Source organism: Vanderwaltozyma polyspora, genomic scaffold (assembly GCF_000150035.1).
Source record: "Vanderwaltozyma polyspora DSM 70294 KpolScaffold2000 genomic scaffold, whole genome shotgun sequence".
Classification (NCBI taxonomy): domain Eukaryota; kingdom Fungi; phylum Ascomycota; class Saccharomycetes; order Saccharomycetales; family Saccharomycetaceae; genus Vanderwaltozyma; species Vanderwaltozyma polyspora.
Window position 1 is genome coordinate 77,860 of NW_001834690.1, and position 13,538 is coordinate 91,397.

Sequence of the window (13,538 nt, forward strand, 5' to 3'; positions counted from 1 at the left end):
TTTGAACACCAATATTTTTAAGTTTTGTCTTTAGCAACTTGCTTTCAAATTGGGTTAACAAAAACTTTAAAAACAAATTATTAAAAGCTCTACTAAAATTTTAAACTTACAATTGGATATACAAGAACACAACATTAAGATTTAGTTATTCAGTAACCTTGCTTGTAATTGAAATTTCTATCTTTCCTATATTTATTCATTGCTTCCTTTAAATTATACAAGTAGTCATCACTAAAATGATTTTAAAAAATAAGCCTTCTCTTTTAATATAAACAATGGTATCCAAGGTTAGTTAAAATGTCAAAATTGCAGACTCAAGATTAGATACAACTATCCAACAGTTGGCAATGTCTAATAAGGGACTCAAACGAAAGACATATGGCAAGAGATCATTGAATTATTCTATAAAGAATTCAAAGTTGAATTTAAATCAAGAGTCTAGCGAACATTCTAGTCGAAGTAATACTGAGCTTAGTGATGATTCTGCAAGCAGTTTTGAATGCGAGGATAGAGTACAGGACGATGAATCTTATACGAATGGTATTTCCAATCAGATTATAAATGCATTTGGAGTTCTGGAAGGTTCTAATTTGAAAGTTGAAGAAGATTCAGTAAGTAATGGTGAGAATGAATTTATAACAACTACCAACAGCGAAGAAGAAAAAATTGCTGATGCTGATGATGAACAACCGCTAGATGAAATTGAAGTGGTCAAGTTGAAGGATACAAAACTACATGTAAAATATGGTAGTCATGAACTTAAGCATTTAGGGTTGTTTGATTCAATACTTCAGAAAGTTCCATTAAAATTACATAAAAGAAAGAAAAGAACTATTATAAAAGAATTTACACAAAGGGATTTCTTAATAAAGAAACTTGAAGTAAGGGCTAAATATAACAAGGAATTTAAGCTTCCACAAGTCTTATATCATGATGAAATTATTGAAGCAATAAAACCATATATGGATATTATCATCCAACTTCTAAAGGGCAAATTGCAATCGGTATACTACGATTCAGCCAAACAGGCATTTCTGAATTCCGAGAGAGCGATATTATCAGCCCATGAATTCAGAGCTTTAGACCTCAAAAAATTTCAAGCAGGATATTATGGGTTGAGAAGACAACTATGTGTTGGTGAATATATTTATGATATTTATAAAGAAAAGATATGTTCCTTAAAATCACCCACAGCTAGATGGTGGGGTCCTAGAGACTTCTCATCTTACGTATTGGCACCAGAATTATTAATCTCAGTTTGTATTGAAGAAATGGGGTTAAAAGATGACCCAAACTACTTTGATGACAATAATGAAGGATCTGGAGAATCAGCAAGATCCAAAGCCTACTCAATTCTGCAGGACACGGTAAAGTTTGGCCAAATAGTAGCAGATACCGATCCAATGCAACCGTGGGAAGTCCTATCAGAGGAAAAAAATATAGAGAATTTACAATTAAATGTCGCTAAATATTCCAGTCGCAAATGGAGAATAGCTCTACCGAAAGAGACATAACGATGAATGAATTCTCAAAGGTAAAGACAGAGGCATTATCTGGGACAAACGTTGTTTTTTTTCCAATTGAACAGTAACTGTCTTTATAATTAGAAATACCTCATCAATCACCAAGTTTCTCTAATTATTTTGGTTCTGACCTGACTGATTGGTGTTTACTTGACCTATCTTAAAGATGATAGAGAGTGTCTTAACTAGAGGATACTTCACGTGATCTTAAAGAATTCACGTGATCTGATACCACACGTGACCAAATTATTTGTTTGTTGGTTTTTATCCCAAGCATCCAAGATCACATTTCACGGAGAAAATTTTTTTTTATTTATTATCAATTAAGAATTTGAAAGGTAAAAATCCACAAGAGATATACGAGTTATTTAAGATATGTTTGAATTATTGAAGTTTAAGCAATGAATATATTAAAGATTAATCAATAAATCTAGTAAAGTTTTGAATCAGGGTTGATTTTGAATTGATTTTGAAGCGAATCGACGAGGTTGAGGAAGAATAGGGAAGAAAGATGTCTCAGAAAGCGTGTTACATTTGTGGTAAATTAGGTCATTTAGCAGAAGGTTGTGATTCTGAAAAATTGTGTTACAACTGTAACCAACCAGGTCATGTTCAATCTGAATGTACCATGGCTAGAACTGTTGAACACAAGCAATGTTACAATTGTGGTGAGACTGGTCATGTTAAGACTGAATGTACTATTCAACGTTGTTACAACTGTAACCAAACCGGCCATATCTCTAGGGAATGTCCAGAACCAAAGAAGGGTAGATTCAGTGGATCTTCAAAACCAAATCCAAGAGTTGCTTGTTACAACTGTGGTGGTCCAAACCATATGGCTAAGGATTGTTTACAAACTGGTTCAAAATGTTATTCTTGTGGTAAGTTTGGTCATTTATCCAAGGACTGTCCATCTGGTGCTGGTGAAAAAGTTTGTTACAACTGTAACCAAACTGGCCACATTTCCAGAGAATGCCCATCTTATTAAGCTGGGTCAGGTTTTTATTAACACAAGAGGAGGAGAAGGGTTGAACGTATATCCATGAGCTGATCCTCAAATGATATTAGTCAAGCTATATGCTTTTCCTTTTATTTTATTTTTATTAATTGGGTTTTATTACATCCTCAATCATTTGAAAATTTAACTTGGGTTACTGAAAAGCAATATTGATTTGTCCAAAGTTTTTATTATTAATACATTTTTTCTTTTTTAGTATACTTTTTAAAAATTAAATTCTAACATTTTTACTCAAATCTCATCATTTTTTGTTCATGTAACAGCAATATCATACATTTTTTAAACTTCGAGATTCTACTAGTTTTTATAAACATATCTATTCGAGGAAAAAGGTTAACAAGTTGATTATTATCCTGTTTTTTTATAGTTTTAATTTTGCAGTTATTTATTTATCTGTACTATAGCTGTTTTATAATAAACATTGTATTTTTATCCTAACTTTGTACATCATGTTCTAGAGGTTCACAAATATTTTTTATTACTCTATCTCTCTATTTAAAATTATACATAGGATTAAGCTAAATCTGGTATTTTTATGAAACCAGAACTTCTTGACTGAAGACTCATTCAATGTCACGATAAAGAGTGTCCGCAATCTTAACACTTTTACCACATTCAATTGCGTTATGTACCCTAACTATATTCGTGTCATTCCCTATACATGAGGCAACTAATGCGCCAGTTGCAAAATCCCTATCCTTTGGCTCGTCATCCTTTGTAATGGTGCCAATGAATTTCTTTCTTGAAGGACCAAGTAGTACTGGTAAATTACGGAAACTAACATAAGTGTCATCATTCAAATCTACTGAGTAATTCTTCATGATTGGCAAATTTTTAATAATTGCCAAGTTTTGCTTACCGTTCTTAGCAAAACCTAACCCAGGATCAAGAAGTATTTGCCAACGTTTAATACCTTCTGAAATCGCTTTTTCATAGGATTTAGCAAGTTCTCTGGAAATTGTTCTTATGAATGAGGTTTCAGAGGATGTACTCTTTTCACCATAGATAAATTCTTCGTTTTCAGATTTATCCTCCGTATAATCATTTAATGTAACCATATTTGATATATCACCTCTAATATGAGATAAAACGTAACTTACTCTCGCATTTTTTGCAATGACCTTAAACATGTCTTTGTCAAACGATCCTCCTGAAATGTCATTAATAATATCTACGCCAGCTTCAATAGCTTTTTGCGCCATGCTTGCTCTATAAGTGTCGATGGATAGAATAATCTTTGAATTTGGAAGGGTATTTGATTCCCTGATCGCTTTGATTAAAGGAATTGTACGCTCAAATTCTTCTTCATTACTAGCTTGAGCAGAATTTGGACGAGTTGAACAACCGCCAATATCCAAAATAATTGAATCAGATAGTTGCAATGCCTTATCACAAAGTTCTTTGATATGCTTTAATTGCATATCAATATCATTATCCAACATACCATCACCTGAAAACGAATCAGGAGTAGTGTTGATGATTGCCATAAGATAAGTAGGAGAAACTAGTGATCTATTGTATGAATTATCAAAACAATTAAATTTCGTAACGGATTTATACTTCAAGAATCTTGATTGACCAGGTAAAGGATTTAACACCCATAATTCATTTTCTGGATCTTGTTTCTTATAGATTTCTTGCAAAGATGAAAAAATTGGTTCCGCTGATATTGGATGAATGTGGGTTGGTGAAATCAATTCACATAATGGTTCCAAGACAAAGGTCCTTTCCAGCATTCTTGGGTGTGGTACAACCAATGTTTCATCATTGATCAGAATATGCTCACCTTTATCATTGATGTACATCACGATATCGAGATCAATTGATCTAGGACCATTATCAAAATGTTTGATTCTTTTTAACTCATCATATTCAATCTTCTTACATAATTCGAGTAGTTCATGTGGAGTCAATTGGGTGGTGATCTCAATACAACCATTCATAAAAGGACTTTGGTCTTTAAAGTACATTGGTTCACTTTCGAATAGAGAAGACACTTTTTCGATGTTGACTTTTTCATTTTGCTGTAACAAGGACAATGCATTGTTTATGTTTGCAAATCTATCGCCTACATTGGATCCAAAAGCCAGAAATGCAGAATTTATTTTTGATATTTTTCTCTCTAATACAGGCAAATTAAACGGTGAAGAAATGTTATCAGCCTCTATCACACCATTGCGCTTTCCTTGATCAGTTTCGATATGTAAAGATTGTAATTCTTTTGGTGTTCTTATACAACTAACACCAACTCCTTCAGTTGCGGTAATAGCATTCAGCTTAATTACTTTTACTTCAATTGGGACATCTTGTAATTGTTGGAAATATGGCTCCATTGCTATAACTTTTGCAACTGACTCCACCAATGCTTCAACTGTTTTGAAGTTTGCATTTTCTGTATACGCCACAACTTTATCTATGATAGTCTTGTAAGAAACAGTATCTTTAACATCTTTTGGCCAAGGAATGATTAAATCCAATGTGACAAATTGTTTTTGCAATCTTTCAAAAGTGAAAATGCCAATCAGTGTCAGCAACTTCAAATTAGTTATTCTCAAATAATCATATTTTGGCTCAGAGATGGAATCTTCATTTCTTGATTTCAATACTACACAGGAAACATCTTCGCTTCTGATATGAGCATCTTTAGAATTTACATTCAATTCCAACATATCGATGCCTTTATAACTTTTCATGGCAAAATCTGATACATCCCTAGAAAGCTTGCTCAGTGATAACCAATTCTTTCTAGCGTTAACAAAGTTTGTAACGTCTCTTGATATTGCAGCATAGTTCAAAGAATAACTTAAATCATCAGTATTTGAAGCTTTACCAAAATCAGTGGACATGCCCAACGTGATCAAACAACGTTGCGGATTCAATTGACCCCAGCAATCTGGACCAACAATGGCATCGACCCTCAACTTTTCAATGTAAACTTTATCCTTTACATTTTTAACAACAGCAACATTATTTGAAGTTGAATAAAATCGAGATATTCCCATATTCATGAAACGGCGTTCTAACATCTTTAAATTTTGATCCTTCGTCATCTACAAAACGTGAACACCACCAATGATACTAGTAACGTATTTCAAACCAGCATCAGAGTTATATCTACCATTACAATGCGATCAAGACCAGTTCATTGCAATCCAAAGAGGTCTTCTCATTGAAGGTTCATGTCATCTCATCCAAAATATTTCATTACGGCCAATATCAAATATTTCACTGCGATGGTTACGCTGTGGCTAAAAGACAATGTCATGGAGGAGAGTGGGAGGGAGAAGAGTCATCATCACTCGCAATCCAATGCATCTTTAGAGACACAGTCAATTTTAACAACGTATGGACGTGAAGATAGAGATGTATATGTTATCGAAGTGGTCTGAAGGTGTTTGTTTGGTAAAACCACACTGAACTATATGGTACCAACTGTGAATTAATTTTTCAAATCACGTGACCACCAACCATTCCCACTTAGCAAAAAAGTCCCATCTATATAGAGTTCAACCATACCCAGACTAGAACAACTTTTCCACGTCTGTGACACATCCAATCCATCTATACCCCCCATCAGAAGACCCCACTCTACTGTCATTGGATTAAATACCTTCCAAAATGTACCCTATATTTTGTATGATCTGAACCGTATATTGACTATAATCTACCATGTCGGTGCCTAGCACTAAAAATTATAGGGAAAACCCTTGTTTCTGGCCCAATTTCAACAGAACAAATTGGTAAATATACTAAACCATACCGATAGACACAAATTACAACCCAAAATCAAACCCAATCCTACTTCTTTGTCCACTTATATCCCATTTACCACCTAAATCATCCCAAATGTTATATACGAGATGAGCTCATCTTAAAATTCGCTTCAACCAAATCTCAAAAATATCGTTAAAGCAAAAAAAAAAAATGTTTAAAAGATAAAAACATGTTAATGGCTACATTCGAAAGGATATTTAACAACTAAACAGTTGATTCAAAGTCAATTTTGTCTTTGGATCTGACTGCATCTGGTGCAATTGAGGGATATCTGTTGTGAGTACCGACTTATATTTTCTAAGGTATAATATATGATGCTGGTTAGGAGTAGGATTGTCTGGCAAAGGTTCGTTGCTAGGGGTTTTGCTACTGGTGGAGCAAAGGTGAAATCACCACAATTGGCAGATGTTTTGATCGTTGGTGGTGGTCCAGCTGGTTTGACTTTAGCTGCTGCTATTAAGGCATCTCCTGCTTTGAAACATTTCAAGACTGTTTTGGTTGATGGAGGTGATATTAAGGATAAGGTTGGTTCTTTTTACGATTCACCACCAGAAAATTACACTAATCGTGTGGTTAGTTTGACTCCACCTTCTTTGGATTTTATCAAGTCTAAAGTTGGTATTAATTTGATGGAAGACAGAATGATGGTTTATGACGGGGTCTATGTCACTGACGGTTGCTCAAATGGGACTATTGATATGGAGAAAGATGGAATTTCTCATATGGTGGAAATTTTAAATGTCCAGTCTTCTGCTTTGAAAAGATTAACAGACTTGCAATTGGGTGAAGATAGCTTTAAGCTTATTGACAAGACTAAAGTGGCTAGTATCAAGTACAGCGACCCTAATGATGCCACTTCCTGGCCAATTGTAACTTTGGAAGATGGTCAAGCTTTTAAAACAAGGTTATTGGTAGGCGCCGATGGTTTCAATTCTCCTGTTAGAGCTTTCTCAGGTATCCAATCCCGTGGCTGGTTCTACAATGAATTTGGGATTGTTGCCACCATGAAATTAGAATACCCGCCTTACAAGGTTAGAGGTTGGCAAAGATTTTTACCAACTGGTCCAATTGCCCACTTGCCATTACCAGACGACAATGCCACTCTTGTGTGGACCCACAATGACGAAACCACAAAATTGCTAGTATCGTTGACACCAGAAGCATTTACTGCCATGGTCAACGCTGCTTTCGTTTTGGATAACGCTGACATGCAATATTATTATAATAAATTAAAGGAAAAAAGTATCACTGATAAAGATTTAATAGAAGATATTGATTCAAGAATACAACAGGTGTTCGACAATCTAGAAAATGAATCTGATATCGACGAATGTTATCCTACAAGAATTGCCAGTATAATAGGTGAATCAAGAGCAAGGTTTCCAATGAAAATGTTCCATGCTGACACTTATTGTGCCGAGAGAATTGCACTATTAGGTGATGCTGCCCATACCACACATCCTTTAGCTGGCCAAGGTTTGAATATGGGGGAAGGTGACACTGAAGCTTTAGTCAATGCTTTGGAAAAGGCCACTTACAGAGGCCTGGATATCGGTTCTCTTCTAGCTTTACAGCCATTCTGGGCAGATCGTTACTCAACCAACACCATACTGCTAGGAATAGCCGACAAATGCCATAAATTATACGGTACAGATTTCGCTCCTATGGTTGGCCTAAGAACTATTGGTGCAAATTTCATCAATAATTTTAGTCCAATTAAAGATTTAATTACAAATACATTGGGTACCTCTGCCAGGGAACCAATTGCCAAAAAATAAACTGGAACGAAACGAAACTTGTAATACCGATCAAAAGCAAAATGGAAAGATTCAATACATCATCTCCCACTCTTCTAGTATATACTTATTTAATAATTTAACGATATTTTTTATATATTTACCTTTATAAATTCTTATGCTCAATGTTGCTATGAAAAATCCCCAGGCATTAAAGAAGTTCTTGTTGTTGAACAGGTTCATATAAGTTAACCAAGACTCTATACCTTAATACAAACAGATAAGGCAATGAGTGTATTAGTAGAGACCACAATTGGTTCATTTGGAGTTACACTTGATTGTAAGGATTCCTCTGTTGAAGCTTATAATTTTTTAAAGCTTTGTAAAGCAAACTATTATAATTATCAATGCTTTTATGATATAAGGAAAGGTCATAGCATAGAGTTTGGGGATGGATTGTATAGGTTCAAAGATAGGAAGGAGTTGAGAGTTCATAGTACATTCATCAATTCACTCCTGAACAAGAACAATGTCGATACGATAGTCCCTGAGCTTGCTACATGTTCATCATCGGTTAACACTAAAGAAGCTGATATGGGACGAATAGGATTTAAAACTACGTTTAAGGATAAAGAGAGGTTAATAGGATCTAAAGTGGTGGTTGCTTTAACTGATTGGGATTCAAATGATGGGTCTGTTTCATTTTTTGGTCGTGTAAATAGAAGAAATTGGGACGTGCTAGATAATTTTAATAGAGCAATTATAGATGAGAAAAATGAATTAGTTACAGATATTAGAATCATCAAGATGCATATTTTAAAAGACCCATTCCCTGATCCAGAAGGATTCTGTGAATATGAAATCTCTTTGCCAATAGATGAAGTGAGACTACCACAACATATAATCGATAATTCAGTACCATCATCATCAAAAGAAATCCAAGACATTAAAAAAGATATTCTAAGAAAGGAAACTACATTGGAGATAATTGGAGATATTCCATCAGTAGGTGTAAGACCATTAGAAAATGTACTATTCATTTGTAAACTCAATCCATCGACTAAAGCAAAAGACATTGCTATGATATTCCAGAGATTTGGTGAAATCAAATCAGTAGAAATAATCAAAGACAAAGAGTCTGGTTACTCTCTAGGATATGGGTTCATCGAATTCACAACAAAACATTCATGTGAATTAGCTTATACTAAAATGGAATCTACAATTATAGATGATAGAAGAATCCATGTAGATTTCTGTCAAAGTGTAGGCAAGCTAAGTAAAGATTGGATCGAAGGGAAACTTTAAAAGCTAAACCTTCCATCCTCTAGTGTATGTAGAGACCAATTCAAATCAAATCAAACTAAAACAAAAATTGTTATATAACATTCTAATACTACCATCTCCAATTCGTAAAAGATCTCTCAATCATCATCACTTGACCATTAACAAGTTCACTATTCATGGTTTCATATATCACTTATAAGAGATGAGATGAGCCTATTTAAGAAATCTAATATAGTATGTAACCTCCCCTGTTTAGCTGTTTATGGATATCTGTTTGAAAGGAATAGAAGGTTAAACAAGAGATGGTAGTTCTATTTGAACCTGAAAATGGGTTCATCAATTCGTTGAAGTGTTTATTTGGTAGATTCCCTAAGGTTGATAGTAAGTTTAGCAAAGAAGAGAGGTTAGAATTAGATTTTAAAGATCCTTTCGTTAAGGGATTCTTCACTTCTTACAATGAGATTATTAAATTAAATGATAGGAGACCTAATGTGTCCTTGGATGATGTTAAAATAATCAAGAGTATACCACCTATTAAAGATTTCAAGCCTCCAAAGTACCCTGTTGTTTTATGCCATGGTTTGTCAGGTTTTGATAGATTGATTTTGGTACCTTCAGTTTATCAATTGTTTCACTTAGTTGCTAACTCGATGACTATGAGTACTGTCTATGATGTGATGGGTTATGAAGATGATGAGAATTTGAAAATTGGTGCTATTGAGGTGGAATACTGGCATGGTATCAAGGATAAACTTGAAGAGAAAGGTTGTACCGTTCTAACTGCCAAGGTACCCAGTTTTGGTAGTGTGGAACAAAGGGCTGCTGTATTAAATACATTTATTGAAACAAAAGTTAAAGGTTTATTGAGTTCTGGGTATGTAATGGAGGAATCATCAGATACTGGTGATTCAGAAAATAGACTCAAATTGAATTTTATAGCACATTCCATGGGTGGCCTTGATTGTAGGTATTTAATCGCTAAAATACCCAGTAAATCTTACCAAGTTGCAAGTCTAACTACTATCTCCACCCCACACCAAGGTTCAGAGATGGCAGATTACGTGGTAGACAAATTCGAAGAATTCAGAAGAAACTCACCTTTAAAATATAGCCCCCTTCTTTTACCAGATCCATTCTATCAATTGACTACTTACTACATGCAATATTTCAATGCAATGGTACATGACGATCCAAACGTCGAGTATTTCTCATATGGTTCATTTTTTTATCCTAAATGGCATAATTTATTCTATCCATCTTGGAAGATTATTGATGAATTGTCTGACGGTCAACCAAACGATGGATTAGTAACAGTAAGAAGCAGTTGTTGGGGAAAATTTCTGGGTGCCCTATACAATTTCGACCATATGGATATCATCAACTGGAGAAATAGGTTAGAAATAGATTTCAGGAACTTCATTGATGAAATAGATGATCAAAGAACTGACAAAACTAAAAATGATATCAATGCTCTAGATTTTTACTTGATGATTGCTGATGACTTAGCTAAAAAAGGGTTTTAATAAACAATAATTTTGAATTGACGATGGGATATGAGACACAAAGCTTTGTAGTTACTTGTATAAAATAATATCCAAACTTAGTATCAATTTATATTACCATTTATACTCTATAAGTGGCTAATCAACGTATTTTAAAAAGTAATCACGTGACTTAGATATAGCTTTATATTCAGCCATTTCCCCAGGAAATACAGAGATATAAGAAAGTTTCCATACAAGAACTATGATATTATAGGTAAAAGATGAAGGATATGGATGGTGAATTATAGGTTGATACACTAACACTATATAGATTGTAAAGTGTTGTAACAGGTTAAACATTATCAGTTAACTGGACGTTGCTTCCTTTTTTTATGGAAGGTGCTGATAAGGTTCTAGATAGGAGATATAGAAAAGGTAATCAAGTGAAAGAAATTAAAGTGATTGATAAAGTTCAAAGATGACCAATAATAACGACACAGACAAGCAATTGAAACTTATTTCAGTTGCATTTAAAGAAGCTTCATTGGATTCTCCTTCTTTCAGAGCATCTGTAAATTTTTTCCATTCCAAAGTTGAATATTTTGATGGTTGGATAGATGAAAATATTGACTTCTTGGATAATAAATATACTTCGTCATTCAAGGAGTTCGTTGCTACAAAGGAGAAACTTTTAGCTCAAATGTTACCACCGACTGATATGATCAGCAATGGGCTTATAACAAATCAAAGTTTTGTTCCTATGCTTTTAGAAAGATTTAATGATGACTACCGCAAATTGGTAACTAAGATATTACAATATTTAGTTGGTGATGGTACTGCTTATTCACAAGTGTTGAAAGATTTAAAAACCACAACCATTAAACCATACGTTAAAATGAGGAAAGATTTTGAATATTTCCAAAAAAAATATGATGACATGTTAGCTGAGGACCAAGAGATTAATATTTCTAATACTGACTTAAATCCTTCAACTTTAAGGGAATCTTCGGCAAACCTGTTCGAAATTAAAAAGTCATATTTAGAAGCTTCATTGGATCTTGCTAGCTCCATATATAGTGTGAAACTTAATGTTGATAAATTCATTTTAGATGTCATTGGCAGATTAAAAAAATATAATATTTCAAAATTTAAAGAGGCTGGTGGTAATGTTGAATTAATCCCTTCAATTGCTGAGTATTATAATGACCATTTAACCTGGTTGGAAAAGGCAATTGAAGGTGCTAATGGTTTGGCTGTAGAGATCGAATCTGCTAAAAAACAAGTTCTAGATTATACGGAACATCGAACAAAACCATCTGAGGATATCAACGATTATAACATCAGAGGTATCAACACTTCCTCTCTATTACCTCAACCAAATAATATCCCAATTACTAAATCTCCAGAAAAATCTGGTTGGTTGTTTATGAAAACTACAGTTGGCAGGCCAAGTAGAACTATATGGGTTAGGAGATGGTGTTTTATTCAGCATTCTGTCTTCGGTATGTTCTCGATATCACCATCAAAAACTTATGTTGAAGAGACAGATAAATTTGGTATTTTACTGGTGAATGTGAGGTATTGCCCAGAAGAAGGCCGTAAATTTTGTTTTGAAGTTAAGATTGTGGGGAATAAGGTAACTGATCAAGACGGCAATTCGTATAAGGACCTAACGTTAATTTTACAAGCGGAAAGTTTAAAAGATCTAAAATCTTGGTTAACCTATTTCAATGCAGCCCAAAGATATGCCTTTAATCTGAATAAAAACCAGTTTTGAATCAGATATTGCTTTTAAACGATTTTCTCCAGAGTTTTTTGAGTTGCCTCAAGTACCACATCTTCGGTGGATCAACTAATACCTCCATGGAATACCGATCCTAAGCCTTTATTAAAGTTTTTGAAAGGTAGATTTTCTGAATACGATGCGTTTGTTGGATTCTGGGAATCAGTAGATGACAATCTTAAGTTATCCAGATCTAACCCTATGTCTGAAAGATATACTTTGCTGACAGGAACACATTCAGGGTAACTGTTAGTTTTCAAAAGGTATATAAGCAGACCAGATTTCAAGTTTCTAGAAAATATTTTCTCTTTTCTAATGTTCACTTTATGAACTAAATTATATTTTATATTTTGTATACTATATTTAGAATTTATAAAAAACCAAGAGCTTGAATAAACAACTAACGTATAATTGTACTTATACCTTAGATCTCAGTTAATATATCCACTATCACTCCAGTACAACCATGTCCCACCCTGATCAACAGTCCAATAACACTCACCTATTCCAATCTCAAGAAATAGGTGCCGTCCTGGTTTCGAACCTGCGCAAACAGGTTATGAGCCCTGCCAATGCAACCGACCTTATTCCCATTGAACTACTTGGTGTCCAAAACTATGATATGTGGTATCATTACTTTATGCAAGTAGTTGGTGAAGCCAGTCACATTTGGTCAGAATATGTTGAAACTGGAGATATTCAATCCGTTAGAATTGAATATGGATTACCTGATATTCAAATCAAGTCTATGAAAATAATCTTAGACACTAATCTTGTTTCTCTTATCAAAAAGAATGTTTCTAAAGATATTGAGAAAAAGATTAGAAACTCCTTCCAGATGACTAAAAGATCTGGTCCAACAGGATTGTTACTTTTAGAGTACTTAAAAAAAGGTATCGTAGGAAATGTTTAAGTCCCCCATGCCCATTTTTCGAA

At 34.0% G+C, this 13,538-nt stretch overlaps 7 protein-coding genes and 1 further gene across 7 annotated transcripts, besides 3 other annotated features; 7 read left to right on the plus strand and 1 right to left on the minus strand.

Annotated features, from left to right (window-relative positions):
• Nucleotides 1–347: 347 nt before the first annotated feature.
• RTC4 (Rtc4p) lies at nt 348–1,514 on the plus strand (the record flags this gene model as incomplete). The annotated part of the gene is made up of 1 exon (XM_001646883.1): nt 348–1,514. The coding sequence occupies one exon, from the start codon at nt 348–350 to the stop codon at nt 1,512–1,514; it is 1,167 nt and encodes a 388-aa protein (XP_001646933.1).
• Nucleotides 1,515–2,034: 520 nt separating this feature from the next.
• Nucleotides 2,035–2,511, plus strand: GIS2 (mRNA-binding translational activator GIS2; the record flags this gene model as incomplete). Its single annotated transcript, XM_001646884.1, has 1 exon — nt 2,035–2,511. The coding sequence occupies one exon, from the start codon at nt 2,035–2,037 to the stop codon at nt 2,509–2,511; it is 477 nt and encodes a 158-aa protein (XP_001646934.1).
• Nucleotides 2,512–3,104: 593 nt separating this feature from the next.
• On the minus strand, nt 3,105–5,591 carry FOL1 (trifunctional dihydropteroate synthetase/dihydrohydroxymethylpterin pyrophosphokinase/dihydroneopterin aldolase FOL1; the record flags this gene model as incomplete). Its single annotated transcript, XM_001646885.1, has 1 exon — nt 3,105–5,591. The coding sequence occupies one exon, from the start codon at nt 5,589–5,591 to the stop codon at nt 3,105–3,107; it is 2,487 nt and encodes an 828-aa protein (XP_001646935.1).
• A 1,035-nt stretch (nt 5,592–6,626) lies between these two features.
• On the plus strand, nt 6,627–8,093 carry COQ6 (putative N,N-dimethylaniline monooxygenase COQ6; the record flags this gene model as incomplete). Its single annotated transcript, XM_001646886.1, has 1 exon — nt 6,627–8,093. The coding sequence occupies one exon, from the start codon at nt 6,627–6,629 to the stop codon at nt 8,091–8,093; it is 1,467 nt and encodes a 488-aa protein (XP_001646936.1).
• A 246-nt stretch (nt 8,094–8,339) lies between these two features.
• On the plus strand, nt 8,340–9,356 carry Kpol_2000p44 (PPIL4 family peptidylprolyl isomerase; the record flags this gene model as incomplete). The annotated part of the gene is made up of 1 exon (XM_001646887.1): nt 8,340–9,356. The coding sequence occupies one exon, from the start codon at nt 8,340–8,342 to the stop codon at nt 9,354–9,356; it is 1,017 nt and encodes a 338-aa protein (XP_001646937.1).
• Nucleotides 9,357–9,637: 281 nt separating this feature from the next.
• TGL2 (triglyceride lipase) lies at nt 9,638–10,858 on the plus strand (the record flags this gene model as incomplete). Its single annotated transcript, XM_001646888.1, has 1 exon — nt 9,638–10,858. The coding sequence occupies one exon, from the start codon at nt 9,638–9,640 to the stop codon at nt 10,856–10,858; it is 1,221 nt and encodes a 406-aa protein (XP_001646938.1).
• Nucleotides 10,859–11,297: 439 nt separating this feature from the next.
• Nucleotides 11,298–12,587: a sequence feature (similar to Saccharomyces cerevisiae YSP1 (YHR155W) and SIP3 (YNL257C)~interrupted by Tkp5 element).
• Nucleotides 11,298–13,538, plus strand: part of Kpol_2000p48 — a gene marked incomplete at both ends in the record, with an annotated part of 5,221 nt that continues 2,980 nt past the window's right edge.
• Nucleotides 12,589–12,639: a sequence feature (similar to Saccharomyces cerevisiae YSP1 (YHR155W) and SIP3 (YNL257C)~interrupted by Tkp5 element).
• Nucleotides 12,642–12,746: a sequence feature (similar to Saccharomyces cerevisiae YSP1 (YHR155W) and SIP3 (YNL257C)~interrupted by Tkp5 element).
• Kpol_2000p46 (Tkp5 protein) lies at nt 13,069–13,515 on the plus strand (the record flags this gene model as incomplete). The annotated part of the gene is made up of 1 exon (XM_001646889.1): nt 13,069–13,515. The coding sequence occupies one exon, from the start codon at nt 13,069–13,071 to the stop codon at nt 13,513–13,515; it is 447 nt and encodes a 148-aa protein (XP_001646939.1).